The 12,054-nt window shown below is 49.0% G+C and overlaps 1 protein-coding gene across 1 annotated transcript in view; it reads right to left on the bottom strand.

Moving 5' to 3' along the window:
• Nucleotides 1–5,036: 5,036 nt before the first annotated feature.
• The window catches only part of ANKH (ANKH inorganic pyrophosphate transport regulator), a 59,944-nt gene continuing 52,926 nt past the window's right edge, over nucleotides 5,037–12,054 (bottom strand). The window contains exons 8-11 of the mRNA XM_006874156.1: nucleotides 7,716–7,845; nucleotides 6,479–6,602; nucleotides 5,367–5,466; nucleotides 5,037–5,150 (exon numbers count right to left, since the gene is read on the bottom strand). Of these exons, the coding sequence (XP_006874218.1) occupies nucleotides 5,037–5,150; nucleotides 5,367–5,466; nucleotides 6,479–6,602; nucleotides 7,716–7,845 (468 nt within the window). The remainder of the gene's footprint in view (nucleotides 5,151–5,366; nucleotides 5,467–6,478; nucleotides 6,603–7,715; nucleotides 7,846–12,054) is intronic.

Genomic DNA, 12,054 nt, shown 5'->3' with positions numbered 1-12,054 from the left:
GTGCAGCCAGAGTGCTCCTTGGAGGCCAGGATGGCCAAACTTCATCTCTCATACTTTGGACATATTGTCAGGAGGGACCAGTCGCTGGAGAAGGACAGCGTGTTTAGTAGGGTGGAGGGTCAGAGAAAAAGAGGAAGAGCCCCAATGAGATGGATTGGCCAAGTGGCAGCATCAGTGGGCTCAAGTGTGGCAACAATAGTGAGGTTGGCCCAGGACCGGGCAGTGTTTCGTTCTGCTATACATAGGGTCACTATGAGTCAGTGCTGATTCGATGGCACCTAACAACAATTCCAATTCATAGTGACTGTAAACCTTCACAGGAGAAGAAATTCTCATCTTTCTCCTGATGAGCAGCTGATGGGTTTGAACTGCTGACTTGTGGTTAGCAGTCCAGTGTTGATGCTACAGCTCCTCCAGGGCTCCAGGAGGTATAAAAGCTAACAGTTCTAATCTCATCTCTTCAAGAAGAAAATAAGGTCTAACCTAAAACAAGATCCCAGCATCTCCCCTTGAGCGTGGCATTCTGACTGGTATGATTGCCTAATACAATTCTCTTCACGTGGACCATCTGCATAGTCATTTTTGGGCATTCAACTTTTTAAAAGACAGGCATTTGGGTCCGCTCTTAAAGTTCTCTTGACATCCTGTTTTAGCGTGGTCAGATCTGTTGATGGGTCACATGATGTTTGCTGCTTCCAAGGACAGAAATAGAGATTCAAAATACCCCCACCCTCCCCCCGCCAGAAGAGGCACGTGAATGTTTACCAAACACACCTCTCCATCACAGGCCTCTGCCTGGCTCTGATGCCCTTTGCACAAGCAACATGGGAAGGACAAGTACAGATCTCAGCAGGAGCGGGAGGCAGCCGAGTGAGAGGCACAGGGCTCCGGACACGTCCCGCAGAGCTCTGGTCATGTGTCGCACCGCAACATTGGTCAAATAAATCATAGTTTTCAAAATGATCAACATTTAAGACCCTTCCTTGCCCTGTGTCCTGGTTTGATGGATGATGTTTAGAGATCTGCTGGCTGGCAAAGGAACAGGCCAGAAACCACAGCTAACTGGTACAAACCAGCACATGCTGTCCTGGGTGCTGGCCTCTAGTAGCACTTACTGAAAGCGATGGACTTTTTAAAAGACCAGGGATTTCTCAAGGTAATATTAATGGCAACGTAGAAATACTTCCTGTTTTGCAACACACAGTCGTCCTCCCACTTCAGTGTGAAGTAAGAGGGTCAATCGGTCAGCCAGAAAACTACTGGGTCTTTAAATCAACATGTTTCTGAAAACCAAGGGTACGCAAAAATGCAATTCTTCCCATCCTTGCAGAAAGAAAGCCCACCAAATGAGAGACGACGTTGAGGGTGGAGGGCTATGTTCTATTGTCTCTCCATATTCCAGAAAGCTATTAAGTATTCTGAGATTTGGGGAACATAACTCTCTAGGATAAACACTGGACTGGTAGCCACAAGATTAAGAGTTCAAGCCCACAGGAGAAAGACGAGGCTTTCTGTTCCCACAGACTTACAGCTTTGGAAATCCCGTACAGGGTCACTATGAGTCAAAACTGATTCGATGGCACTTAATGAGTATCCTAGGAACCTGTGGGTGCTACAATGGCTTAAGTGCTAGAATATGAACTGAAAGATTGAGGTGGGGGGGGGGGGTCGGCCACACCCAGAGGAGCTTTAGAAGACAGACTTTGGGGATCTGCCTCTGAGAGGTCACAGCCTTGGAAAGCCTCTGGAGTTCTACAATGCACAGACAGGGTGGCGTGAGCCTGCAGACTCCACGGCAACTTGTTCATTGGTTAATGATGCTTCTCAGAGAGATTCGGGAGACCACTGAGCATGCCTGGCAGGAAGAGGGAGCCTGGTTCCAGAGCTTCTCTCCCTGTGTCCTCACCCATGCCTGCTTCCTTGTGAGGACTTGGGGATCTGGGGGCTGGGAGGTCAGGTATCTCGTGCTCTCACTGTGGTCATGAAGTTCCCCTCGGCCCCTTGCTGACACATCCTAGACCACCCACACTAAGAGGGTGTGAGGGGACTGGCTGACACTAAACATGGGAGCTGGAGAGAAACTGGGCACCAGATGTATACAGCATTCAGCCAACAGGCAGCTAAGTGGCTCTGCAGGCCACGTGCAAATTGCAGCCCACTCCCCAGACACGCGGCTGGCTGGTCCAACCTCATCCTAAACTGCCGGGGGCCGCCTTGTTTCATCCTATTTATACATTAGTGTTTGGGGGGTCTCACGGATTTGGCCCATTGGCACCAAGGCCACTTTCATTTCCAGTGCCGTTCCATGTGCCCCTCTGAAGCACGGAGGAGAGATGCCCTGGGCTTTACGTCCAGGGAGATTACATTCGGACTCTCACCCAAAAGGTAAGATGTCACCCTTGACCTTCCAGGGTCCGGAGCGAGCTGAATGGCATGAAGGGGAAGCAAACTTGTGCCGGGATGTTTCTTTGGTAAGTCAAGGCTTGGCTCTAATTAACAGGGGAGGGGATGTGTGCTTGTGAGACCCATCTTCCCGTATGGTGAAATTCTGGCTGGCAGGAGGGGACGCCAGCTTTAGACTCTGGGGTGCTGGTTAGCTGGCCCAGTGCAGGAAAGGCAGGACTGTGGGCTTCCAGGGGGGCGTTAGGAGCAAGTTCTTCAAGCCCACAGCACGGCCGCCTGCTGTGCTTCCCATGCTATCCGGAACCCCAACACCACACATGGCCCACCCATCTGTATCACCGCAGCTATCTCCGGAGTCACCGCAACTCGCAGAACAAAGAGTCTCCAGTACATCCTTCTTGGATGGCCGGGACAGAACTCGGTTTTCAATCGGCCCTTTAAGCGCCCACCCCACAAGCACAAAATAGTCACACATGTTAGAAAATACTGCTGTTTTAATTTTTCTACTTATGAATTTTTAAAAAGCCAATACAATTTGATGTTTTCCCCCCAACCCCCAACTCATCCCACCCCAATCTATGTGCCTTAATTTCCAGCACTCTGATACACTGAGGAAAAGCTGCTAGAAGCAGCTCATAAGGATGTGGACCCAGGGTAGGGCCACCCCCAGGTCAAGATGCAACCCTGTGTGTCCACTCAATCGTATGGCCTTACATTCTTTTTTTCTATATGTAATAATATGACTACACAGCACTGAAAACAAGGAGCCCAGAGACTTGGCTTTTTTCTTTTTTGGTCTTCCAGTTCATACTCTATTCCACTAGCTTCTACACCAAGGAGCTCTGCTAGCATACTAGTGGGTTACACTAACCACAAGGTCAGCAGTTTGGTTCCACCAGCTGCTCTTCAGGAAAAAGATGAGGCTTTCTGCTCCTGTAAAGATTTACAGCCTCAGAAACCCTGTGCAGGGTCACTGTGAGCCAGAACCAGTTCTATAGCAGCAGCAGCGTCTACACTAGCCAACTGACTTATTTCCCATAACCCAAGTCAAACCAGTTACAATCGAGTCGCTTCCAACTCATGGTACTAACCCAGTTACCCATAATGAAAAAATAGTTAATTTCCTCTTACATTTCTATACATAGGCCAGGCTTTGTGAAACCGCAGCAAATCAGGTACAATGTTCATGGATACGGTTCAACTGCAGGTAGGCTGAGCACATAGTTTACCACCCGTATTGTATTAGAGACATTTTATTGAAAATGTGAAAATAGGAAACGTATTATCGCCTAAAATAAATTACATAACATACACAGTATTTATTTATATCTTCAGAATATTTTTTGTTTGCTTGCTTGCTTAGTTTCTTCCCGTCTAGGAATTTTGACTAACATCAAGAATTTCATGAACTGTGTCCGTAATTTTTAAAGGGGTGGGGGGACCCAAAATACACACACACACACACAAATCTGCTTCCCAAACTTAGAAAAATAGACCGCACTAAGTTAGATTTCAAATGCTTCATTTTCAGGGACTATCACATAGTGACTTTGATACAGCTTATAAAATGTCTTGCTTTATTGAATGGGACATGAGAGGGAGGCAACATGGCCGAGGCCGATGACCTGTCCCCCAAGTTAGGACTGACAGTGGCGGGCCAGGTGATAAAGCGGCTTGGGATAGTTACGACGAGACGGCCTGGCTTTAGAACGCTAGATTATGACTCAAAGCTTCGGCTACCGACTCCACAGTAAAACGTCAAGTTAGAACGCGCCGTTTCACTCGAGCTTCAGGCCAGATGAGCCAGCCTCCCGGGAGAAGGTTAATTTACGTAAACGGGCAGGTGGGCTGCCGGATCTGAGCGCTCACCTCGAATCTAAGAAAACACAGTACACGAGGCTGTTGTGGGTTCGCTTAAGCACCGCAGACCTTCCTACGGGTGGGTGTCCCCGGGTTTTCTCAGTGGGCAGGCTCCCGGCTGCAGCCCGACATTTGTGCGGTGCAGAGGGCCCACAGCTGCGGCTGAGCGGGAGAAGGGCAGCCCACCGGACGTGCCGACACACTGTGGAGTCGATTCTGAATCATGGTGACCTGATGTGTGCGGAGTAGAACTGCTCCACAGGGACGTTTGGGAGCAGGCATTCAGGCCTTCTGAGGCAAGTCTGGGTGGGCTCGAACCACCAACCTTTCAGCTAGTAGTGCAGCGCTTATTAACCATCGGCACCACACCCAAGGACAGCCATGTGACAGCCAAGCAAGTGGAAGACAGGTGAGCTTCAATCTGTTGATTCTTTAAGAGAATGAGTGGGAGCAGAGTTGGGGGGCCGTGGGGTGGCGGCGGAAGTCCTTTGGTTCCATGTGGAGATCGTCCGATGGAAGGGGCAAGGGGCGGTTTCTTCCACCAGGCAGCTGTCTTTTGGGTTTTCAGGAAGCAGGGGAAGGAATTCAATTGTTCTTGTTGGTTTTCACAAAGCGATAGCCAAGCCTTCCTCTAGGGGCCACAGCCGTGTGAGCATGCCCAGTATGCCAGAGACTTCACATGAGGCCTTCAATGCAGGCCTCCTTCGGTTCCAGGAGGAAAAAGGAGAGGACACAGGACGGGAGAAGACTCAGCAGTGCACGGTGGGCCCCCATCACTCGGTCTCCTCGCGGATTTCTACAATGTCCGTCACCTCCTCCGCAGGCGGCATGTCTGTCATGGCCGAGTCTTCCCCCTCGGTGGCCGACTCGTTCTCCAGCTTCTTTTTCTAGAACAAAGACAGCCGGTGACTGGGGGGCTGTGGACAGGGCAAGGGCAGAGGGTCCACTCAGCAGACTTGGGATGGGTGCTGAGTGCCATCCTTTGCTGTGTCCTGGGAACCCACCTGGACTCTGCCATGTTGGCTCCTCCCACGCAGGGCTTTAGTACACCAGCATGTCCGATCCCCCCTCTCCAGAGAGCTCCCTGCCAGGCCCTGACTCACCTGTTTCCGATACACATAGCAGGCTGCTAAGGCCACCATGGTGGACTCGCCCACGAAGCCTGCCAGGAGGGAGCCCACGCCCAGAGTGGCCCCATGGACCCTGGAGAAGAGAAGTGGGGAGGTGGTCAGTTAGAGTCAGTCCCAAACCCAGCAAACTGCCCTCTCTCCTGGACGGCACAGAAGTTTCCCTCCTCTGATTCCGGGTGGGGAGGGTGTGTGTGTGTGTGCATTGCAGCCCCCGCCGCCCCCTGCTCCCCTTCCTCACTGGTTGGACTCCCACGCCCTGCAGAGCACAGCTCCATCCTGCATTTTCCTCATCACCTGACTTCCAGATCCTGGGGCATAAGTCTGCTGCCTAACCTGGAGTTGGGTTCCCCAGCCCCCACCCCCAACCCTGTGAGCAATAGACATCTCCAGACTCTTGTCTGACCCGTGGATTTGGGACATGCCAGTCCCTACAACTGTCTGAGCCATTTCCTTAAGCAAATCTTTATTTATACGTTGCTAAATTCAGTGAGTCCTGGTGTGGCGCTGGTTAATGCGCCAGACTGCAAAGCCGTTTTAACTGCAAGGATGGCAGTTCAAGCTCACCAGCTGCTCCTTGGAAACCCTAAATAGGATCGCTATGGGTCGGAATCGATTCGATGGCACTTACCAACCAACTAACCAAAGTACAGTGAAGTTGGTTCCCAATCTTATCGACCCTGTATAGGGTTTCTGAGGAGCAGTTGATGAGTTTGAACCACTGACCTTGTGGTTCAAACCGACTGTGTGGTCCAGGGTTTATTTGACAGCACTATACCAGGATTCCATATTTATAGCACCACGGCTTCAAAAACTTCATGAAAAACTGCCATTATCTCTTCCTTCCATTTCCCCCCATGTCTTGAAGCCCCCTGGTAGTCACTGGGATGACCATGTCTCACTTGGTATATGCACACATCTCACTGGCTTTGTTCCTTGTGGCTCTCCCAGCCCCTGGACCAGGTAGGGATTCCCTTGTTTGTGAGACAGGCTACTGGCCAGGGTGGGTATGCCCCCAGTGTGTGCCCAGAGCCTGGCTCACAGTCAGAGCAGGTGTGGTGGGCTCACACCGAGGGCCGACGACATACCCCAGGTAGGGCAGGACCAGGAGGCTGGTGATGAGGACGATGATACGCAGCACAGAGCTGGGGGCCAGGACAAAGGTCTTCTTCAGCGTCATCAGCCACCCGGTCAGGTGGGCTCTCACGGTGACTGTGGAGAGAGCGGAGGTCATCGGCCAAAGGTCCCCACCTGCCGGGCTGTTTCCGTTTGGGTCCTGCCCCGTCCCAGCTTCAAACTCTGAGCCTTCACTTCAAGTTGGTTTTGACTCATAGCAACACTGTATAGGTTTCTGAGGCGTGTCTGGCGAGTTAGAACCACCAACCTTGTGGTTCACACCAACCTTGCAGTTGAGTGTTAATCCTACAGCGCCACACCAGGATTCCTTAATGATTTTGGGGGCACCTTTTGGGCAATGAGTTTCTGAATAGATGACACACACTTGGCAGAGGATTATAAAAGAAGCAAAAGCAGGCGGAAGACCTTTTGCCTATATTCCTTTTCGCACCTCTCAAATCCTGTATACAGAGGGAACCCATGTACCGAGGGTCATGAGTCGCTTCTAGAAATGCGGTTATGATACGCAGGCATTTGAGTGCATCCGTACTAGACTCACACACACACAAATTCTATATTTGTCATAGAAATGACAGTAAACTTATTCTGCACGGTGCCTTTTGCATCTAATAAAGAATGACCTTCTTCTGTATCCTGTTAGGAAATTCCCAACGGGCTAAGAGTATGGCTGTCCACCATCCAGCCTCCGCTCAACACCTGCATTCCTCCTGTCCCAGCAGTTCTCTGTGTGCATCTCCAGGGATGGGCTGCACATCGATGAATTTTAGTGCATGAAAGGTTTGTGTAAATACAACCATAATCAGGATACTGAAGCTCTAGTGCCCAAACTACACCTCAGAAAACCCCTTGGGGTATCTTCCTTTGCATCCCTTTTCTTTTGACTGTGTTTGCAACCACTGTACTTTTTTTTAAAAAAAAAAAAAAAAGGAAGTTTATGGTTTGAGTCCTTCCTTAAACTTTCAACCTACTTTCACATCACAAACAGATATGCTAAATTTTACAAAAGATGAGAAAGATGCAAAGTAGGTTGAAAGTCCAAGAAGGGGCTCACACAGCCATTTATCTCTCTAGTCCTCTGAAATGCTATGTTTTGGTTTGTAATGCGATTGCAAATGCTTCCAAAGCAGGAAGATCTGGCCCAAGATGAGGGGAAATCAGGATTTCTCCTCCAGCCTTTCTTCTTTTTACCTGGGACTGGGAAGAAGGAGAAAATCCGCAAGGGAACCACGCACAGTTCTGCAAAGGCAAAGTCCACACCTATGATGTCGATCAAAATCTTCTCAGAAACATTGGGGGTCCAAAACATCACAAAACAGAGCTGGGAAGGGAGGAAAAAAGACACTGAAGAAGGCTGTAAAGCAAGAACATAAAGAGACAAGATGGGGTCCCGTGTTACACGAACCCCAAGGTGTTCTTAAAAAAGGTGCTCAGCTCGGAGGCTGCCCACATATCCCAGAGTGCCTCTTGCTTGTTCAGCCTTACCTGCCCACAAAGACCCCGCTGTAGGTCCATTTGCCACATGTGCCCTGAAGAGACCCTGGGATGGGACAGATGTGGCATAGCCAATGGTAGGAGAGTATCTGAATGGGAAGCTGGCTCTGGGCAGTGTAGGGTGGTTTGAGGAAAAGCTCACCAGGGCTCGAAAGGCTCAGTCAGTTCTGAGTGGCTGTGTTTGTTAGCGCAATTCCTACAGCTTTACTATAGTGTGAAAAGGTGACCTAGAAACATCTGGATGTATGTGTTACCACTGTGAATAAACACACATAATAAAAAAGAAAATAGAATATTTAGACTAATCATGGATCTGTGGGCTTTTCTGGGGTCCCTGAGTGGCACTGCTGGTTATCTGGCTTGGCTGTTAACTGAAAAGTTGGAGGTTCAAGGTGCCTCTGGGTGGGCTTCAGTCATGCAAAACGAGAAGATGGAAACTGAACAGAATATGCTATCCTTTAGGCTTTGGGTAATTTGAAACTTTCACGTAATAAAGGCTGGCCCTAGTGACTACATCAAGTTGAAAGGTTTTTTAAATGCCTTAGGGAATTAATTATAGATATGCTTCAAGTTACAAATGCAAGAGCTATTTGTTTTTCCTATCAGTTTTTCAACAGACATCATTCTTTCCACATTTTATCATGCAGATCCCACTGGTTTTCAGAAATGACAAATGGACCCTAACTTAACTGTCACTGGGTACCAGCACTCGCTCCCCGTCTCTGAAATGAAGGGACCTACTTCTTTTCCCAGAGTTCTGGGATTCAGTACCGTTGGGCAAGTGGCCTTACATCTTCTCCACTGCGAAGCTCCCCTCATGCCTCAGTCCAGAACGCGAGGCAATTCCACAAACAGCTATCGGGACATCACCACTTCCCTGTCTGTAACCCATTCTGGCAAGTGAGGTACCATCTCTCCTTCCAGTCATGTTGTACGGTAGGCCCCGAATGAACAATTTCATGAGTAAGAATCAGCACAAAGCTAGCTCCTAGGGGATGTGGGGCAGGTATATCTGCACGTCCAATTTCTCCATTATCTGATGCCAGGCGCTCCCTTGCCGGCCACATCACACAGTGCTCTCTGACGACACGTACAGGTAGGGTTTATTAGGGTAAGGGAACAACTCAGAAGTATCTCAGAGGCACATGAGGAGGTACTGAGGCAAGGCTTGGAAAGGTCCCCAGGCAGCTCTCTCTCCTTCCAGGATTTTCCCTCCCAGGAGGCTTTCTGGAGCGTCCAAGATGCGGGATTATCAGCCCATGTGTGCAGTCATATCGGTTACCAGATGGGCTCACAGACCACCTCCTACTTAACACAAGTCCTCAGGACCATGTAGCCCAGTGACTCTGAGACTTCCTTCACAAAGGCCAAACTCTTAACCCCACAGCCCCTAAAGAGTTTCCAGAGCAGTTAAGCTGTGAAGAAGCTGAGATCCGTGAGCAACACCCCCAAGTCTAGACTAGATCTGGGCCTTCAGACCCATGGAGTGAACACGATGCTGTGCTTCCTCAGTGGGTGAAGTGACAGGTGTCTGGTGAGGCTCTGCTAAGGACACACATTCAGGAGAATCATCAGTTTGTTGTTTTTGCAGGCAGTGGTTTTCTGAATGTGAGGTAATTCCTTAAAAGAATGTTGCAATAGCTCAGGTTTGCAAAATTATAAAGTGGCTTTTAAGTGACAGCCCTACCACCCGTCTGTTACTCGCAAGTTGTTAGAATGCTGGGAGCTATGCCCCTGGCATGTCACATTCAAGCAGGGTCACTCACGATGGGCGGGTTTCACTAGAACTTCCACACTAAGACAGAGGAGGAAGAAAGACCTTCCAAGACTCAGTGACTAAAAACCCAGTGGGTTACAGAGCATTGTCTGACACTCCAACTTGCTGACCTCCAAAGGAGCTCTGGTAGCGTAGTGGTTACGAATCGGGCTGCGGGCTGTAAGGTTAGCAGTTCGAAACTACCAGTTGTTCCGTAGGAGAAAGGTGAGGCTTTCTGCTCCCGTAGAGAGTTATAGCTTCGGAAACCCTATGCAGGGTCTCTATGAGTCAGAACCGACTCCACGGCACATAACAACAACACATCTTTAGTGGGGAATCAGTCACTGAGAAGGGCACCATGTTTGGTAAACTAGAGAGGGGGCCAGCAAGTGCGAGGAAAGCCCTCAACGAGACACATTACACAATGGTCTCAAACACATGGACTATCATTGCAGAATCGGCGGCATCACAGTCAGAGCTGACTGGACACCAATAAACACAACCCAAGCCACAACCTGCAATGGTGCCTGCCTTTTTTCTTGGTGGGTTGTAACCAGGGCTTCAAATGGGTTTGTTCTGTTTGATTTCCTGCTGAAAGTTTACATTTCTACCTGAAGACAAACTGAATCAGAATCTACTGGTGAACAAGATGGGCAAGAATCAAATGCAGATTCTGCTTCAGGGTGGAAATGCAAATCCTCAGCAGGATGTTGACCCAGAACCAACTGGTTTGAAATCCTGTTTACAACAAACCAATGAACAAGGAGGCTGTTGTTGAAGGTTAGAGAGGAGATGCTAGAAGCAAGTCTGTGGGTCATAAGTGAAGTAGCTCTTCTTGCGGGCTTGTCTACCTGGACCACATTTACCTAGGATCAGAACATCTTTGGAGAGGCATCACTTGAGATATTTACATTGTTGTTGTTGTTAGGTGCCATCAAGTTGGTACCGATTCACAGCGACCCTATGTACAACAGAATGAAACACTGCCCGGTCCTGGGCCAACCTCACAGTTGTTGCCATGCTTGAGCCCATTGACGCTGCTACTTGGCCAGTCCACCTCGCTGGGGGTCTTCCTTGTCAAAGGCAATGCAGCCTGAGTGCAGCTTCCTTCCTCACTGGGGTGGCCTAAAGGCCCTGTTCATGTCTCATGAGTTGAGTCAGGACAAGTCCCAACCCAAGTCTCTTCAAGAATGTAGGACTGGAATCAGAAGAAATCAACTATCTCCTCCAGCACTTGAACTTAGAGAATGAAGCCTCAAGGGGACATCCATTTCTGTAGGTTCTTAGGGTTTCAAGCTACAAGGGAATACTGACAAGAGCTCTGGATTTGGCTTAATTTCCGCAAGCCTTGACCAAGCCTCTGAGGTACACACAGGGCTTTCTTCATTAGCCCAGTGGTGATTAGCAGTAAAGGAGAGATCTTAATTCCCTGCAGCTAGGAAAAGTAAAATACATGCAGCTGTTTTGAATCTAAATTGTCAGCCCCAGGCATCATCTTTATTTGGAATTTTTTCCTTAGAAAGCACAGTTGGCCCTCTGTATCCACGGTTCTGCATGCAGCATTCAACCACCCACAAATGAAAGTAATGGGGAAGGGGAAGCAATTAAGTGGTCAAGGCAATTCCTCAAATGCTACGAGGGGGTTATGCACCAGTGCTGTTTACGTAGCATTATACTGTATTAGGTATTATAAGCAATCTAGTACAGATTTGGACTCCTGGTGTGGTGCCGTGGTGGATGCACTGTCCAACTACAAAGTCGGTGGTTCAAGCTCACCAGTCGCTCCTCAGAAACCCTATACAGGGTCGCTAGGAGTCTGAACCAACTCAACAGTACTTAACAACAACAACAAGAGCTGATTTGAAGTATACAGGACGATGTGTGCTGGTTTTACACCATTTTATATAAGGGTGTAATCTAAAATAACCATGGAATCCTGGTGTGGCACTGTGGGTTAATGCACTGGACTGCAAGGTCAGTTTGAAATGCAAGGTCGGCAGTTCAAGCTCACCAGCCGCTCCTTGGAAACCATATATAGAGTCGCTATGGGTCGGAACCAACTCGATGGCAGAGGAGAGTCATGAGACCTGGAACCGACCATTGTGGATACTGTATGTGTTCATTTGGGTTTAAGTCCCCACTGGGTAAACCAGTGATTAACCATCAACAATACTGTGAATATATTAAGAGGTGGTTAAACTGTGAGCTGGGCTCTGGAGGTAGACTGCCTGCTTGGAATTCTTTTCGTTCATTTCCTTTGTCAGTTGACTTTGTCCAAGT

The sequence above is a fragment of the Chrysochloris asiatica genome, unplaced genomic scaffold (genome assembly GCF_000296735.1).
Source record: "Chrysochloris asiatica unplaced genomic scaffold, ChrAsi1.0 scaffold00264, whole genome shotgun sequence".
In the NCBI taxonomy this organism is placed as follows: domain Eukaryota; kingdom Metazoa; phylum Chordata; class Mammalia; order Afrosoricida; family Chrysochloridae; genus Chrysochloris; species Chrysochloris asiatica.
Note: the sequence above shows the minus strand (reverse complement) of the source record. Positions and strands in the feature narration are given on the sequence as shown.